Here is a 17,498-nt window from a genome sequence, read left to right on the forward strand (position 1 = left end):
TTGCTGTCTGTGGACATAAAACCCCTCCGTGTTTGAAGTATGAAGCTCTTTTGTGTTGAAATGATTCACAGGACAGTGGTAAATGGTGTAAGGAAAGGGAAAACATTTATGACGTTGGTAAAGGAAAAAAGGCAGCTGTTGTTTAAAGAAAAACACAAAAGATATTGATTATTTTCAGATGAATTGCAGACTCTGTAAACTGGGATGGGAAGACAGGAAGGTGTGGGATTTTAGCATAAAAGTGAGGTCCAGGAGGAGGTCTTCTGCACAAGCAGATCCCTTCCCCCCTAGTCGACTTCATTTGTGGTCTTATTTTGGATACTAACTATATTTAAAACTGTAATTGGATGATTGGGGATTATGTCTCACAATTCATATCTATTATTTTATAATTGCTGCGTTTGTTATTTTTTGCTCTTTTCATATTTTATGGTATCACAACCAACAAACATTATTGGGATTGCATGTAGTTTGCATTAACCGCCTTTGGTCTGCCTATGTTTTCAGGCCCTAATCTGTCCTAACTAAAATCTGGGGGACTCAGTTGGTTTCAGAAATCACACATCAACAACATCTGTGTAATCTGAGCTCTGTATATATATAAAAAAAATCTGTGAAGATCTATTTGGTGTGTTACACAATATTAGTAACCAGGGAGAAAGTTTGATTTGTTTAAAATAAGATTAAGTTAAAAAAATCTACCAGAAGCTTTGACCTTCTTGCACTATTCAATCAGTCATCTGATAATGCAAAGAATTCATCTAAAGGCTGGAAAAGCAGAGGCTGAGGAAAATGTAGTCAGATGAGACTGGAAATCTTAAGCCTAAATGCAAATATGGTTAACCACCATGGTGAAACATGAGGTTGGTAGCATCATGCTATGGGGAAGGTTAAACTAAGCAAAGCAGGAGTTAAAAGGAAGATGGACATGGATAAATACAGAGTGATCCTGGAAGAGAACCTGCTGGAGACTGCAGGAGATTATAGACTAATGTGAAGGTTGCCGGTCAAACATGTTAGCGGCTGTTAAAATTCAGCCAGAGCTACGATGGAGTGGTTTGATTAAAGCTTAATTATGGGTTAGATGAAAAGGAAGAAAGAAGACAGAGATCCAAAAGAGAATCAGACATGAAAACATCTGCTTACAGATCATTTCGCTCCAATCTGACTGAACTATGCTTCCTAGAATATGGACGACTATGATCTCCCAAACACTTACTTGTTTCTCCATAAAAATTTCTACAAAGCAGGGTTTAAAATTTATAATATTCCTAATTTTTAGGGGTAAAATAATTGAAACACAAAAACAGATTTTCCCCACTTTTGCTCAGTTATAAAACCTGGTGAAAGCATAATTAAGTTTGTAAAACTAAGGAACATAAACTCCTTAGCATGACTCTGCACTTCCATTGAACACTCCTGTTCATCAATGGCTCTAAGAGATGGGCATATTTCAGAAACATTTGTTTTACACAGGCTTAATTACTCCCGTCTTTGAAAAGTCATCAGTTATTTACCATCTGCACAAAACTGTCTTTATATATATTTTTTAAACAAGGCCGGTCCAAAAATGCAGACAGTTTAATAAAATAAGATTACATAGAAAATGAATTTACAAACACCATTTACACTTGATGAGACAAACAAAACAAACAATCCAAGTTGAAGGAAAGCAATCAGTAGTTTGATGCTTTTTCATGTCAGTGAAGTTGTTTTCATTTAAAGGAGTCAAACAAATCTCTGTGAGGTAAAATAATGTGTTTCATGCAGCGTCTATTAGGATAATCCAAGAGTTTCTGACAAATGCAAGCTCTTTATGCAGCATTGAATGCAGCATAAAAACACAAAGGATGTGTTCATATTTCTAATCGACCCAATTATATCCTTATACATTCGGTTCGGTCCAAAGCTCATCCTGGCAGACAAATCCTGATAGAGCGGTGAGGAGAGGAGGGAATGTTTTGCATGTAGTGGATGATCTGAGGTGCTCATTTTAAGTCTTTTTTTTTGATGCGGTGCTTATCTGAGGTCCTCAGACCCGTTTAATATTGATTTTTTTGTTGATTAGACATTTGGACAATAATATTATTACTCAAAGCTGCCTATAGTCTAATAGCACATATATGGTATTTTTCTGCCCATTTACAAGAATCACTGTTTGGCATCCTTTTGTACATGGCTTCACCAGTTTCTTTTAATGCACTTACCATCAAAACATTCACAGATCAACACAGAAAGCTACTGGACACATAATCGGTCCAGTTAAAACACAAGCACAAAAACGCAGAGGATTGTGATGCGCATTTACGCACAGCGCCTGGACTAAACATGACGCGTATTTACCAAGCAAAGCGAGAATTTCTTTATGGTTTAACATTCATGCAGCTTGGAATGAGTCAGAAGAATCTTTTTCTATAGAGCGACGACATTTAAGCCAACAGGCGGGGTGGATGGGCTGCGATTTTGCGCTTTAGAGCCGTGCGCCTTGGTTGTTTGCCAATCGCATTACGCATGTCATTAAATCGCTCCAGGTGCCTTTAAAACCCCACTATCATCTGCGGACCAGATCCCGCAGTTTGTCCCTAAACTCCTTCCTCATGAGGCAGTAAATGATCGGGTTCAGGCAGCTGTTGGTGTGGGCCAGGCACACGGTGATCGGGAACACATAGGTGTGGGCGATGTAATACGCGCTGTCCCAGTTGACAAAGTTGAGTTTGACCAGGACGCTCCACAGAGTGACGGCGTGGTTCGGCATCCAGCAGAAGAAGAAGGACAACATGACGATCGTGATGGACCTGGTGACCTGGGACCTCCGCTTGGGGTTGCTGCTTTTCATGCTCCGCTTGCGGATGAAGCGCAGCAGCATGAAGTAGCTGATGGAGACGATGGACATGGGTAGAATAAACCCTACCACTATTTTCTGGATGTGGTAAACCGCTAACCAGTACTGGCCGCCCGGGAAGCGCAGGAGACACAGTTTCTCTCCGGTCACGTTGGTGACTGTGGAGAAAATCATGGTGGGCGCGGTGGCCAGGGTCGCCACGGTCCAAATCAGCGCGCAGACCCACTTAGCGGAGCAGGACCTGCGCACGGTTCTGTTGTTCAGAGCCGAAGCCAGCGACCAGTAGCGCGTCACGCTCATGGCGGTGAGGAAGAAGACGCTGGCGTACATGTTCATGACGGTGACCGACAGGATGATCTTACACATGGCGCCTCCGAACGGCCAGCTGAAGTCCATGACGGTGTCCACGGCCCAGAAGGGCAGCGTGAGGACGAACTGCAGGTCCGTCACAGCCAGGTTGAGCACAAAGAAGTTGACCCTGGACTTCCTGCGCTCCTGTCTCACCCTGATGAAGAACAGGACCAGCAGGTTGCCAACCAGACCCGCGGCGCAAACCACGGAGTAGACGAGGCAGATGAGGAACCTGAGGATCGGACTCCCATCCGCGCTCACATCGATGTCCTCCAGGTTGCTGAACAGATCCAGCCTCACCGACCTGTTCAGAGATGCGCTCTCATTGGCTTCACTCATACTGTCAGCATCGGGCCGTTTATTTACTCTGGACATATTTCCCCACGCAGAGGTCCACGGACTGCTGCCATCCCAACTTCTCATCTCCTCTTGAATCTTGTAAAGTGACAGACAGCCTGCAGCTGCTGCTGTCCGGACAGCTCCACCCTCCGCCTCTCATGGAGAGCATGGGTGGGGTGAGGATGGAGAGCAGGACGCAGAGTGGATAAACCAAGCGCAAAGGAGAACAGTTTTTATTTCTCCATTTACACTCAAATCACCCATAAATAATAGTTTTTACTTATAACTAATATAAAATTATTAAATATCGCGAGTCTAAAGCTGTTAAAAGGCAAAGCGGATGCGTCAAGGAGTTTGATTCATCCAACTAGGCTGAAACTTCATCAGCGACTCATTGCTGCCACCTAGTGGCCAACTGACATCAAACCTCACTTAAAACCATTTTACATTTTAATATCTGCTGTAGCTAATATGTTGGTATTTCAAACAACCTGCATTCTTTTGTATTTTAGTCTTTAAAATATGGGAAAAAAACCATGAAAAGTTTCATAAAGGTGAAGCAGAGAGTTTCTTCTATAGCATATTATTTAATGTAAAATGAAAACAATTTCTTAATCAGTGACAGGAAAATAGATCTAAAAGCAAATCTCTGGTTATTTTGATGTCATTCGCTTATGAACATGTAAAGGAAATACTCTTTTAGAAACCCACTTAAGCTTCTGAGAATGGTATTTGTTATAATATGGGATTTGTAGGTTCTCAATCTAACTTTTAGTTATCATTCAGAGCTATTGTAGGGGTCTAAAGAGCAGACTGTTAGGGTTTCTGTTTGTGGGAGATGTTTTGTGTTTTCCTTTTTTGTCTCCATCCATCCACTAGATGGTGCCCTTTTCCCCTGTTGGCCTGGAGGGCCTCTTCTGGTTTTCCACCCACACCTGCGACTCGTTGGGTCAGCACCAGAGGAGTATATGAGCATTGGACTGTCCCCACCTCGACGCCAGAGTGTTTGCCAGTATTGGGTACTCTAGCCTCACTGAGATTAGCTGTGTCTAACCTTCTGAGTTTTTGTCTCTCTTTGCCTAGGGTTCTAATCCTTTGCCTCCTTTGTGGTCTCTGGCAGAATAACTTCCTGATCTAGTGGATAAGCCTGGTCCTTCAAGCATTGGAAGGAATCATTTGTCTCCCTGAGATTCAAGGAAAACATTCACCGCTCCTGTTAGCTGTCCACTTCAGGAAAACTTGTTGACATTCCACTCCTCTGCTCCTCTCGACCACTACCTGTCTGCCCTCCAGCCAAGTATCACAAAGTCTGTAAATTGTCCATAAACAGGAATCAAGGAGCAACCTCAAGTCTACTTCTGTGAGTCCTTCCCTGCCTTGATTTAAGCTTAGACCTGAAAATTCCCACAGACCTTGAACTCACCACTTTGAACCCCCTCTAGTGTTTTCGGTTCCGGTTGACCTGTCCGTTGGATATTCCCCAGCTGAAAATCCTCCTTTTGTTCTCTTTGAGTTATCCCCTTCCAATAAACTGTTAAACTTTTAATCCGCCTCTGAGTTGTTTCTGCATGTTGGTAAAACATCTGAAACCCATCATGACACTCACCCTGATGGGGACAACAGCCAGACCTCCAAACTTGTTCCATCTTCAGATCATTTAGACTTTTTATAACATTTAAAAGACTAAATTCTAAATAAATTGCAAATATCAACTGGAAGAACTCCAGTAAAAATTGCATAGAAAGGAAGCAACACTAAGGAAAGAAGACACAGGAGGAATGAAGGACATGAGGAAAAAAAAAGTGAAAACTTTTAAAGAGAGAAAGGACTACAGGTGAGATAGAAGGGTACGGTAAATAGAAAGGACAGGAAGAGATGGATGGACACAAAACAGGAAGGGAAGAATGAAAAGGAAGGATTGCAAGGAAGCAAGAACAGGAAGAACATTAAGGCAGCTAAATGGAAAATCTAGTCAAAGTTTTCCAGATTTCATTTATTTGATTCACACTTTTCCAGATAGTGTATCAACCAGAGCAGTAGGCTTTAACAGGAAACGGCAGAAATAAATGGAAACACTCAGATGTAGCAGAATGCGTTTTATTACATCTACTTTTCTACATAAACAAGTAACATTCAATAAGTAAACAATTTTTTTTCAATGCAGGTAATAAATATTTTTTTTCACTTGGTATATTTGTACAAACTGACATGGGTCTAACTGTACACCGTCTCCTTTTCCATCCATGAAAAGCCTCTTTTTTTGTTTTATTTCTTTAAAACAAGTCTTCTTCCCTCAGATTGGAGCTGTGGAACCTGTTAATAAGGCAGTGAGTGCAGATGTCGACTCAAGTCCGTCTTAAGAGAGCATTTCTGCTGTGAGACTCTATTGGCCACAGTCTTTTTTTTTTTTTTTTTTTTACAGCTTTCGTTTTCTAAAAAATATATAAATTACTTTATTCCTTTTGCTCCGTAAAGACACACACAAAGAAACATACAAGCGGACATCAAACACCTCAGTTTTCAGGGCTCCAAACATACAGAATAGAAACACTTTTTCCCTTTTAGTTAAGGTCAGGATGATCAGAGTGGAGCTGCTTTTTCCAGAGTTAACTGTCAAAGAGCCAAAAAAAAGAAGAAGAAAAGTCCTCCTTAACACCCCGACTGTCTCACCTAACAAACATGTAACACAGACCAGGAGGAGATGCGGCTGTTTTGTTTTTGGTGATCCCACATAGAACGTTAGAACACTTTGACAGAAACACATTCAACACGGTTTGCTCTCGCGCTCCATCTCCGTCATGAATTCAGCAGCACGACAAGCGTCGACAGAAGCTTCTGTTAAATAAGCGGCAATCAAACGCTTTCAGTTACAGTGACCCGTCTCATCAAGGGATCCCACCACTGGGGGGGCTTATTACTGGAACAAACAGAGCAGCTGAAATCTGGTAAACGCTTCTTGATAAAAGCATGAGGCTGAAGGATCAACGGTTAATGATTTACGGACTTCTTGCTGTTCTGAATGAAGCTGTCTGCAGCTCCGGAGGCAGCAGAGGAAACCTCTGCAGAGGCAGCTTTGTTTTCCAGGCCAGTGAAGCTGGTTTTAAAATGTTTTATTTAGGAGAAGTTATTTTAGTTTTAGTATCAGGATAGATTTAAAATGATCAAACGAGGTTTTCATTAAAAGGGGGATGACGCTGACGGACATTTTGGCCGCAGCAGTGCTCAGACTATAGGAACCCTGCTATAAACAGCTAATTAGGTCACATTTAAATACAGGCCAGAGCTTTTTTTTTTTTTTAAAGCTTCTAAATATATTTTTATAACTGCTGAACAAAAAAAGCCCTAAATCTGCAGCTGGTTGCCAGATGGTAAAATGAGGTAAATGGATAGAAAGTTTATGGAGGTGAGGCCTGTAGGCATGGGCTGGTCTCACTCTAGGGTAATCCTGATCAACATATAATGTTTTTAAACATATTTTACAAATATGTTTAAAAACATATAAATTAACCACTCATTTTAATTTGAAAAAAAGAAAAAAAAAAACGACTGAAACCCACTGAACATTACCATCATATAAAATTTATATTAAATTGCTAGTTTGACAGCTGAACTGAACCCTTAAAAGCCTGATAGAAGAAATAACATCATTTTAACCTGAACTGCTAATTTAAAGGTATAGTGGAGGATTTTTGCAAATTTTTGAAAAGACCCGCCCTCTCCACATTCAAAATGCACATGCACAACCATGTACCCGCTCCTGAGAGGGAACGCATATTAAACGCGTGCAAGAGTGTGCACAAGCCCATTTCTCCTCGTGCACGCTCTGTTTAAAAGTTCCTTTTTGCATCAGTCAAACAAGCTTACTTTCCAAAAGAAGATCTGCAATTTTTCCACTATGTCAGCCTCACCACCGGCCTTCCGTAAACATATGAACACATATCACCAGAATGATTGACAATTAGGAGGACCACTTATTCTGATGATCCACCTGGAAAAAGAACATCCTCCACTATAGCTTTAATGCATTTAATAACAAAAACTGGATTTCTTTTATTATACACATATAAGTGCAATAAGCCGTTAACTATTATCTTTTTATTTCTAATATATTACTTTATGACCCTTGATGAGAATTTACCACTTGTAAAGAATAATAATTTGTAAATTAATTTTTTTCTTATGTTTAGTTTTCATTAATGGCCAAAATAGATCATTTCATTCTTGTGTCTTTCTTTTTTAGACAGAAGGCAACTTTGTTTTGGTTTGTCTGATGTTTCTCAATTAAAGACTCATTTTTTTGAACTATAAAGTAATTTATATTTCACTTACTCAACCTACTACAATGCGGCATAAAATCTCCTGAAAAGGGGTTGGACTTTGAAAACATATTGTGCATAACTCCTTCACCAGGGTGTAGAAGACAAGAATAGAATTTAATGCAGCAGGTTTGAGAAAAAGTGGGGATGTCCTAGAAATGATAATAAAAATGACTCATTTAGCCTTAAGGCCAGAACACACCGGTTATGTAACACTTTTTAACCTTCTGATCCACTTTTTTCTATGTCACAATGACTGCGTATAGAGAGGCTCCGACAAGGCAGCGTGGACAGATCTGTTCAACTTGTTTTCCACTTCTGTCTCTGTGCTATACACAAATTAAACAATTTCCCACATTTGATTTGGACAGATGTTGAAACACTATTAAAAAAAACGGAGCGGAGCATTCTGTAAAGCAAAGCCCCACATAACGAGTCTGACAATATTAAAACAATGAGATCTATGTCTGAAGAGAAGAAAAAAAGCAGTAATAAACGCCGTTGGTGTGAGGCGATTCTCAGAGAGAGATCTGGGAGTTTTTCTTTCTTTTTTATAAAGATGCGTGAGATATGTCGCACTTACCTGCTCTGTCTGCACCTCATTATTTTCTTTTTTGTGAGGCTCAAAGAGGATCACAATTTTTCTATAGCTGTTTTTTCTCCTTAAGTTATTCATTATTTTTTTTTTTTGGAGGAGATTGTTAACCTGCGTTTATTTTGTATTTTCCCCCAAAAGCGTCTCTCTTCCTGTCAAACTCATAAAATTGCAGAATTGCTGAATTACTGCATAGTCCGACTAAAACAGAGCTGGGGTCTATCTCAGTCGGAAATGCAAGCTCCTCTTGTGTAAAATCGTGTCGACTTATTTACTTTCAATAAGTGCTAAACGCCACGGCCTCATCCAGCACGATTTTCTGTCAGATCGGACGCAAGATCAGATTCAGTGGGTTCTGGCCTTTAGAAGATCTAGCAAAAAATATTGAATAAGTGTGCTGCTTTTTGTATCTCTGCTTCGGTCTCCTTGAACTCCAGTCGGCCTCGGCAGATGGCCGCTCACACTGGGCCCGGTTCTGCTGGAGGTTTCTTCCTGTTAAAAGGGAGTTTTTCCTCTCCACTGTCGCTACAAGCATGCTTAGTGTGAGGGATTGCAGTTAAGTCAATGAGTCGATGCAATCAACTGGTTTTCCTTAGATAGAAAACTTTGAATCAATCTGACTGGATGATCTGGTGAACTGGAAAGTGCATTGAGATGACGTGTGTTGTGAATTGGCGCTATAGAAATAAACTGAATTGAAATTGAATTGTTTTATAAATAAAGTTTTACTTTTTAAAATGCTTATGACCATTCTGGCATGTTTTTATATTGATGGAAGAATAAAATGTTGACATTAAGGGGCTTGAGGAGAGTTAAAACACATTATTACTTTTATAAGCAGCTAGAAATACCTATGTTTATCATTATATAAGAGAACAGAAACGTAGTAGCCTCCATTCAGCCAGCAGACCGGCAGTGCTCAGCGTTGCTCTATGCTCCAAATAGACACATTGTTTGCACTTTCTAATTAAAATGACTAAGCAGTAGTAGAGGTGTGATGGAGCAGTGGTTTTGGACAGTTGGAAACCTTGAAACTGGAAACCAGCACATGCCTACTGGAATGTTTAATATTCACCACCTTTGTTCTGGATGTTGTTCTTCTAAACAGCTGAAAGTGATAGGAGTCAACCTGAGAAACAACTCTGCAGGGCGCCTGCTTCTGCAGCCTTCATTTCTCAGGAAGGCGGCTTATATTCCTGCATTCCTGGACTCAAGAAGACTAAAATAATTCACTCAAAGAAATAATTAATCATGCACAAATTAATTAAGCATCCGTTTTGTGCCCTCATTTAAAAGGATTACCAGAGTCTGCTACCGAGAAAATGCACAGTGGCATTTATTTCCCTGGAGAATCATCACAACAGCACCTTTCTGAGTAGTCGTGCTGCTGGCAAATGATCATTTAACGCATATTAAATAAAATCTATTTCACAAGCGGCTCCGACATGACAGTGACTCATACTTTCTTTCAGCCAACGAGCAAAAAACCAAAAAAAAAAAAAAACAGGATACACAGACAAGAGGACTAATAAAAAAGAGAAAAAATTAATAAAATACTGATAAAGACAGAAAATACACTAAAGGAGAATTTGTTCCAGCAGATGATGGAGTCCTTTTGGGCGGCAGGAGTTGGTTCCCATGAGAAAAACAGGGAATGAAGTTAGAAATGCCAAGGAAGTTATCGAGGAATGGGACGGGAGATGTGAGGTGATGGTCGCTGCTGTCAGTGCTCATTATCTCACCATCGCTGGGATAATTAGACACTGGCTGTCTCCGGCGAATGGAAGAGAGACGTCAAAGAGACGCTCATAACAGCAGACACTGGGAACACTTAAAGGATGACAGGACAGAGGGGAGGGGGGGTCATATCTGAGGAGCGCTCCCACACAGTTTGGATAAAGACGAATAAAAATGTACATTCACGAGCGAACCGTGCGTGCACAGACACGCAGACGCTCTCCAGACAGCCCCACGAGTACGTCGCCCAAAAACAACCTTCCTAGATGGGTGAGAACGCCAGTCGAGACGGGAGGAAGTTGAAGGGGAAGATTTTAAGACCTTAAAGTTTCTCAAACGCACATAAACAGGCACTGGTTAAAGCTTGGTCACATGCTGTGGGCGCCTGACGTTGCTACGGCAGCATCAGCGGGAGCTCCTTTTTTAACAGTCAGCACGACCAATACGGAGAAGAAAAAAAAGAAAACACTGGCATTCAACAGCACTCAGATCACTTTCATTTGTACCTACTTTTTTTGGCATTGTGCAAAAAAAAAAAAAAAAGGAAAGAAAAAAGAAGGAAAACTCAGCTCAGCTAAATGTCTAAATTGGCAAAAATAAATAGTTTAAATGTTGAACGCCAGCAGATTCTTTACAAGGAGTGAAAATAAAACAGGAAGATCAACCTGAAAGTCAAAGGGAATGCATATATCACTGTTTAAATATTACACATAAGTTAAAAGAATATCAAAACTACTACAATATGATTCAACTGTAAATCCAACATTATTAGAGAAATAATACACAATGAGCTTGAAGAGTAAAGGAGGAAAACTCAGGTTATGGTCGAAGGTGGAGTTTAAAAAGAGGAGAGGACATGGCAGCAGGTGTTTTCTGCTAGAAAGAGGAGATGATTCATTCCTCCAGCTGCAAACGGCAACAGAAGCAGCTCACCACTGGGAAAATGTTCCTGACATACAAAAGTAAAGGAGGAAAATAGACTTTGTTCTCTGTACACGGTGCTGCGTCTTGGGGTTTTTTTCACAAAAAGAAAAACGAAGAACCTTCCAACCTTGCGTTTGAGCTCAGGCAGCATCTCTGCTGTTTGTGCCGAGTTGGTACCAGAACTAAAGTGGTCCAAACTGATTCCTTATCTGGGATCAGCATCACCAAGTCCACATCTGCAGCCTTAAAGAGATGTTACCCACTCAGGTGTCTGGTGCTCTCCTCCAAGCAGCTTCCACCGTATGGCTCCAAAGACTGGGGGCCGGTCTAATCTCTGGATTCAAACGTTACCGTGCGGTCGGCATGGCGTCAGGTTTGTTACTGCATTCAGAAGCTGGGCCCGGAGTGCTTCCACCCCTTTGGGGTCAGTCCAGCGATATGACGTCAGGAATCCCGCCGTAGATGGCTGCCACCGCTGCCTCGGCGCTGCTTCGACCGCCCACCACCCCGGGGTGAGTGTGTGAGGGGTGAGAGGCCGCGTGTGAGGACGACAGTGAGGAGTGAGTGTCTCGAAGGCTACTGGATGACACCAGGCCACCGCCCGTGTTGCTCACCCCGTTGGTGGGAGCCGTCAGCGAGGGGGCTGAGGGGGTACCTGATTGGTCGAGGAACAGCTGGGAGGCTGACGAGGAGGTGCTGTAGGGCAGGAAGCGGTTCAGAAGGAGCTCGTGGTCGTCTGAGGCTGAGGCAGCCGCCGCTGCTGCCATGACCATGTTGTAATGCTGCGGGGGGAGGAAGTAGGATAAGTGAGAACTTGGATAAATCCCCAAACATCCTGGATTTATGGTTTCAGAAAGCTGATAGCTCTTATCCTGAATCATGTCTATATCAAGCTTCTCTGTGAACTAACTCTGGTTGGAAGGTTGATTTCTAGTTGTTATCCTGAGTCTGTCACACATTTAAGTTTAGATCAGACACAAGAAAAGCCAAGAAACATAACCTGTAGATGTTAGAGAGCAAATGTTTATTACACTTCACGCAATTAGATGCATTTTTAATACAAATTCAGAGGTTGTTGATTATTGCTGTTTTCACCAGCAACAGTATTCAACATATTGGTGTCATTAATATTTTCTATTGATGAGAAATACACACTTTAAGAGAGATGATGCAAGTTTTTACTCAAAAATATCTTGAAAATATCCTTTTTATTTTACACGTTACAACTAAAACATAACTTGATGAGCTACTATACTAGCTTACTATAAGCAATTTTCCTGAATTTACTTTGAGCCAGAAGTTGCCGTGCTGTTTGGCGCATTATGGGTCCAACCTAGCTAACTGTTGTGTTAGTGTTATATTCAAGATGAATTCTGTGGATACTTAGAAGCAACCGGCATCCATCTCACCTCATATGTTAATGCCAACTGTGGTTAAGGTGAAAAAGAACAAAAACAAACTTTTTAAATATGAGTGCAAGCTATGGGAACAAGCAGACGGACGCTGCAGTTTTGTGCTTAAGCAACAGGTGGCAGTATCATTAGAAAACTCCATAATGCCTCTTTAAGCGTTCTTATTTCTACCTGTAGCCAGGGTGGATTGTTTTCTGCATTCCATTAATGACGGCTTCTTTTATGCTCGTGCTTTGACTAAACTCTGAGCTGTTAGCAGGCAAATATCACCTGTTCTGAAACCGAGAATCTGAAATATCCCAAAACTGAACTCTCTACTCAGAATGAGTTATTCCTGCTTTCTGAAACTTCTGATAAAAATATTATTCAAGAGGGGATCTGATCGAACCGACTGCCTTTAAATAATGATATGATTTTAATTGAGGATCTAAAGAGAGGAGCCATGATGTACTGAGGGTGGAGCTGGAAGAGGTGCTCAACTTGAGAATCTCTTCAAAAGATTGCGTGTGCAACCATTGAGGAAAAGGTTTTTAATTGCATGTTGACTGGGGAAGTCCAGGAGTGATGGAGTAGTTCTTCCTCCATAGGAAGGCTGCACAGCCTTGGGTTTGATTTCTTTGTCCTGTTCTGTAGCTTGGGAATGTTTACTCTCTGTTTTGTTCCCCTTTCTGACCTGCTTCGTGTTTCTGGATATTTCTCCTTAAAAGGCGAGTAAAATTCCACACATCCTGATAGTTTTGGGCTTTTAGCAGAAACCTGTGATGCTAATATGCTAGAATAGTGAAGCAGCAAGTCACCTAATGTTTATTTAGCGCCAGACCACTTTTATTTCTCAAGTGTTTTGCTCTCAAGGCTCCTTATTTAGCTTGCAGAGCCTAAAAGCCACAAGCAGTAAAAAAAAAGAAAAAAAGGGAACACTGAGTACAAGCAGCATTTTATATAAAATTCAGTCTATAATCAGGTTTTAAAAACATCACAATTACATTTTAAAGCACCTTACTCATTTTCCTTTATAATTCCTCAGTTTGTTTCCATATGACTTAAAGCTGAACATACCTGATGATTGTCTCCTTGGAGAAAAGAGAAGAAGTTCAACTCTGGAAACGAAGCACAAGCAGAGACAGTTTTAAACACGGGTAGAAACAGGATGCAGATGGTGACATAAACATGTCTGGGCTGGAGAAAAACAATAAGAATTAAGCATCACAGGTTCGAGGTTTCTAAAAAGAAAAAAAAGAAGGAAAACATCTATAATTATGGGAACCATCCTTATAGCCATATTATGATGTCACCAGGTGACTATGAACCAATTTAATCTCTGGCTAAATGCATAGAAGAAATCAATGCATGGATTTGCCAAATGTGTCAGATGAATAAAAGCAAAATTGAGGTAACGGTTTCTGGACCAAAAAGTTCAAAGTTCAGCTTCAGTTATTATAGCTAGAAACCACCAATCAGGGTGTAGAGCTGGTCTGTAATTCAGGTCGGCCTAAAAAGTGGAACAAACGGCTGCAGCTGATCCAGAATCCCTTTGCCTGCATCCTTACTAAGGCTGAGAAAGTGGAGCACATCCAGTGCTCTGTGTCTCTTACTTCTGTTAGTCTAAAAACCAAAATACATCACAGACTTGCTGTCCATCCTAACCTCTCTGGTCGTCTGGCTGTGAGGTTCTGAGTTTGAGCCCCACTCCCACAGCCTGCCACTCTGGGTCCCTGAGCAAAGACCCTTAACCCCACTCTGGGCGCTGCACAATGGCAGCCCACTGCTCCCCAAGGGGATGGGTTAAATGCAGAGAGTGAATTTCATTGCTCTGTACTTGTGACCGTGTAATGACAATAAAAGCAGGGGAAAAGAGAAAAAGAAAAAAAAGAAATAAATTCCCCAATACTGTAAAACAGCTTAAAAAAAACCCCTCAGCTGTTTTAAATTCTTATTTAAAGATGCATCTGCTTAGAGGGGCCTTTGACAGAGCTAGTTTATAGTCCATATTCCTTTCATTTTTTTTTATTTATCTTTAATAATCATCCCTATCATTTAATTAGACTCTAATTATTATTTATTTATGACACTGCAATCTACTTTTCTCTTCCTTCCTGTTTCCTTTTCTAATGCACAGCCCTTTGAATGGCTTTGATACTATTTTCCTTTAACATTTTCCTTTTAATCATGAGCTATTTTATGTTGGTCTATTCAGTTAAATTGACCGACGGTGATCATCATCTAACTAAATGTGGAAAAGTTCATGAGAGTTTCTGCTTCCGTCACATATTTTAAACAGGTGAAGCTTTTTGAGATGTAGATTGTGATGCCTGGTAGTTACCTGACAGCTCGTTGGGGGTGTGGTAGTAGGGTCTGTAGTCCTGGATGAGTGGGGGGACTGGGGGGATGTAGCTGGTGTCCATGGCAGGCATGCTGGGGGTGCGGCTGACAGGGGAGGCCTGGTGGTGTAGGTTCAACACCCTGCAGAGCGTGTGAACAGAGAGATTTTAGCTTCTGCCATGTCTGTAGGGTACGTCAGCATCCTGCCTCCTCTACTGAGCTCCAAAAATACGCCGTTCAACAGCTAAAGGAGGCAGCAGATGTTCTTAGGCCTCATAAATATTCATCTGGCAGAAAAATGCAGATGTTTTAAGGTCCAGGGAGATGGCAGATCAACTCTTTACAAACGCTCGTTTGTTTAAAAGTAAACTAATCTTTTATTATGCCAATACGTTGGGGAAGCATCTTATGTTTTCATCCTTACTGAGTTTTTAGCTGCAGATGTTTCATTGTGTGTTCATTAGATAAATGTTACGTTTTATTTATGGTTTCAGAGGTGCCTCACCCTTTGTTAATGACTGGCGGCGAGGTCGGGGACAGGGAAGGACAAGCTCTTTTGATTGGAGGAGGCAGCGCTGGAGGAGGAGGCGGCGGGGAATCTGGTTCGTCTTCGTCCGAGGAGCTGTCGAGTGTCAGGTCGATCACTTCCACCTTTTTGCTGCTGCTGCTGTCGCTGTGGCTGGAGGAGGAGGAGCTGTGCTGATCGGAGCCTTCGGATGTCCGACAGGAGCCTGCAGAGAAACCCTGCTGTCTCAGTCTGCGTTATGGCTTACTACTTCAAAGTGAAGGAAACGGATCTTCTCTGCTGGCTGTTATTTCTCCAGAGGCAGCTCATCACGTCAGAACAGATGGTGCAAACACATCAGCAGGAGTGCAACTTTATGCCCTTTTTGTCTTTTTACCAACTTTTCATTCAAACTGGATAATCTGCCCTCCTGCTGCTGTTAGCATCAATGAACTCACCATCCAGCCCGTTGTTAAGAGAAGCCGAGGAGACCTCCTGCACTTCCTTCTTAGACCTCATGGGGGCCCAGCTGCCATCCTCCTTAAACTGGATCTCATCGCAGTCTGAGCAGCTGTTGAGGATCTCTACAAAAAGTCTGGGAGCAAACAGGCAAAGGTTGAATTAAACAAAGACTCAGTTAAAAAGCTCAGTTAACTTCTCACTAAAACTCATTTAAACAGAAAAACTTGGACATTAAGCACATTAAGAAAGGTACAGTCAGAGCCACAGAAAACATCAAATTCTGCAAAAATAAACTTAAATCTAAACAGCTTTCAAATTGATGCACTTTTTTTTTTTTTGTTACAGCTAAATGTCCCTGTCATTAGTAATGACCATGATCAACATTTCTCTAATATTTTAAATCCTTCTCATTGGACTTCAGATGCTTTTTAGAAAAAATTTTCTGTCCAAAACCTTTTCGGATAAAGACAACATGTTGCGCTGCAACATCAAGGAAAGAAAATGGACAAACGGAGTAAAAAGAGGAAGAAAAACAAAAGCAATTAAAAAATAACCAATAGCGTTTTCTTTAAAAAACAGATAAAAAGAATTCCTGCAAATATTGAACAAATTGTGTCTTTGTTGTTGCTGCGAAGAACAAAGAGCATGGAGATCCCATTAATATGTATGCAGCAGCAGCCTTTCTGTCCCCCTTTGTTCAAGTACCAAACATAAGAGTTTGACAGACAGAACATTATAACAACAAATGGTTATTTCAAAGACAAGTTTATATCTAAAACCGGAAGTAATGATCACAAAAAATCACAATGAGACATTAAAATTATGTGAAAAGACGCGCCCTCTCCACAAAAAAGCACATGTACAAAACTGTACCCGCTACCAACAGGGAATGCCTATTGTATGTTTGCATATATGTATGTTTGCATCCCTTATACAAGCTTACTTTCAAAAGAAGATTTGCAATTTTTCCACTATGTCAGACTCACCACCGGTAAGTGAAAGATACTGTAATATACAGATTTATAAAAAAAATAAACAAGATTTGGTTCATCAGAACGCCTTAAATCAGAATCACTGAAGTGCATCAGAGGCTTTCACTTGGATAAGACAAGACGCTCTGCTAATACAGCGGCATCATTTGGCATGGTGCTGAGCTACTATGTGCAGAACCCCCCAAAAAGTTGAGCAGGTCTTCCAGGCAAGTTCCTCTTTGTTTAAACGTTCCAGCTTTTCTCCAGGAAACTTCTTCATTCTGAGGATTTACAGGTAAACTCATAAGTGCTTCCTTTGCATAGTCACACATGCAGACGGCTCATTGCAGATGTGTCTAGTAGTTCCAGACTTTTAGGACTGAATGACTCATTTAGTCATTAACATGTTCAAAGTCAGACTATAAAGAAAAAATATAACTGTTACTTCTACTTGTTTTTAAGCTGCATAACTTCCAATTTTTAAAATATTTCTTTTTTTTTTCGATTTTAAAATATAAATGAATTAAGCTCGCTAGGAATTTATCAAAGATAATTATTTATAATGGTAGGGCTTTAAAAATGGAAACAAGAGAAGCCAAAAAAGAAACAAAGGACCTAAAGAAAGAAGGAGACAAGGAAGGAGGGGAGGAAAGACAAGCGAGGGAATTATTGATAAAATAAAGCAATGCAAGATTATTTGATTGGCAACATTGGAAGAAAGAGAG

General features: G+C 40.9%; 2 protein-coding genes across 2 annotated transcripts in view; both read right to left on the reverse strand.

Moving 5' to 3' along the window:
- Positions 1 to 2,087: 2,087 nt before the first annotated feature.
- Positions 2,088 to 5,048, reverse strand: LOC107100914 (relaxin-3 receptor 1-like). The gene has a single exon (XM_015399593.1). It carries the CDS (start codon positions 3,614 to 3,616, stop codon positions 2,552 to 2,554), a length of 1,065 nt encoding a protein of 354 aa, XP_015255079.1. The 5' UTR covers positions 3,617 to 5,048; the 3' UTR covers positions 2,088 to 2,551.
- Positions 5,049 to 9,357: 4,309 nt separating this feature from the next.
- The window catches only part of LOC107100913 (E3 SUMO-protein ligase PIAS1-like), a 41,254-nt gene continuing 33,113 nt past the window's right edge, over positions 9,358 to 17,498 (reverse strand). The window contains exons 8-12 of the mRNA XM_015399592.1: positions 15,799 to 15,935; positions 15,341 to 15,566; positions 14,837 to 14,976; positions 13,573 to 13,613; positions 9,358 to 11,886 (exon numbers count right to left, since the gene is read on the reverse strand). Coding sequence (XP_015255078.1) covers positions 11,530 to 11,886; positions 13,573 to 13,613; positions 14,837 to 14,976; positions 15,341 to 15,566; positions 15,799 to 15,935 — 901 coding nt within the window. The 3' untranslated portion in view covers positions 9,358 to 11,529. The remainder of the gene's footprint in view (positions 11,887 to 13,572; positions 13,614 to 14,836; positions 14,977 to 15,340; positions 15,567 to 15,798; positions 15,936 to 17,498) is intronic.

This window comes from Cyprinodon variegatus, unplaced genomic scaffold (assembly GCF_000732505.1).
Source record: "Cyprinodon variegatus isolate N-32 unplaced genomic scaffold, C_variegatus-1.0 Scaffold1027, whole genome shotgun sequence".
Lineage (NCBI taxonomy): Eukaryota > Metazoa > Chordata > Actinopteri > Cyprinodontiformes > Cyprinodontidae > Cyprinodon > Cyprinodon variegatus.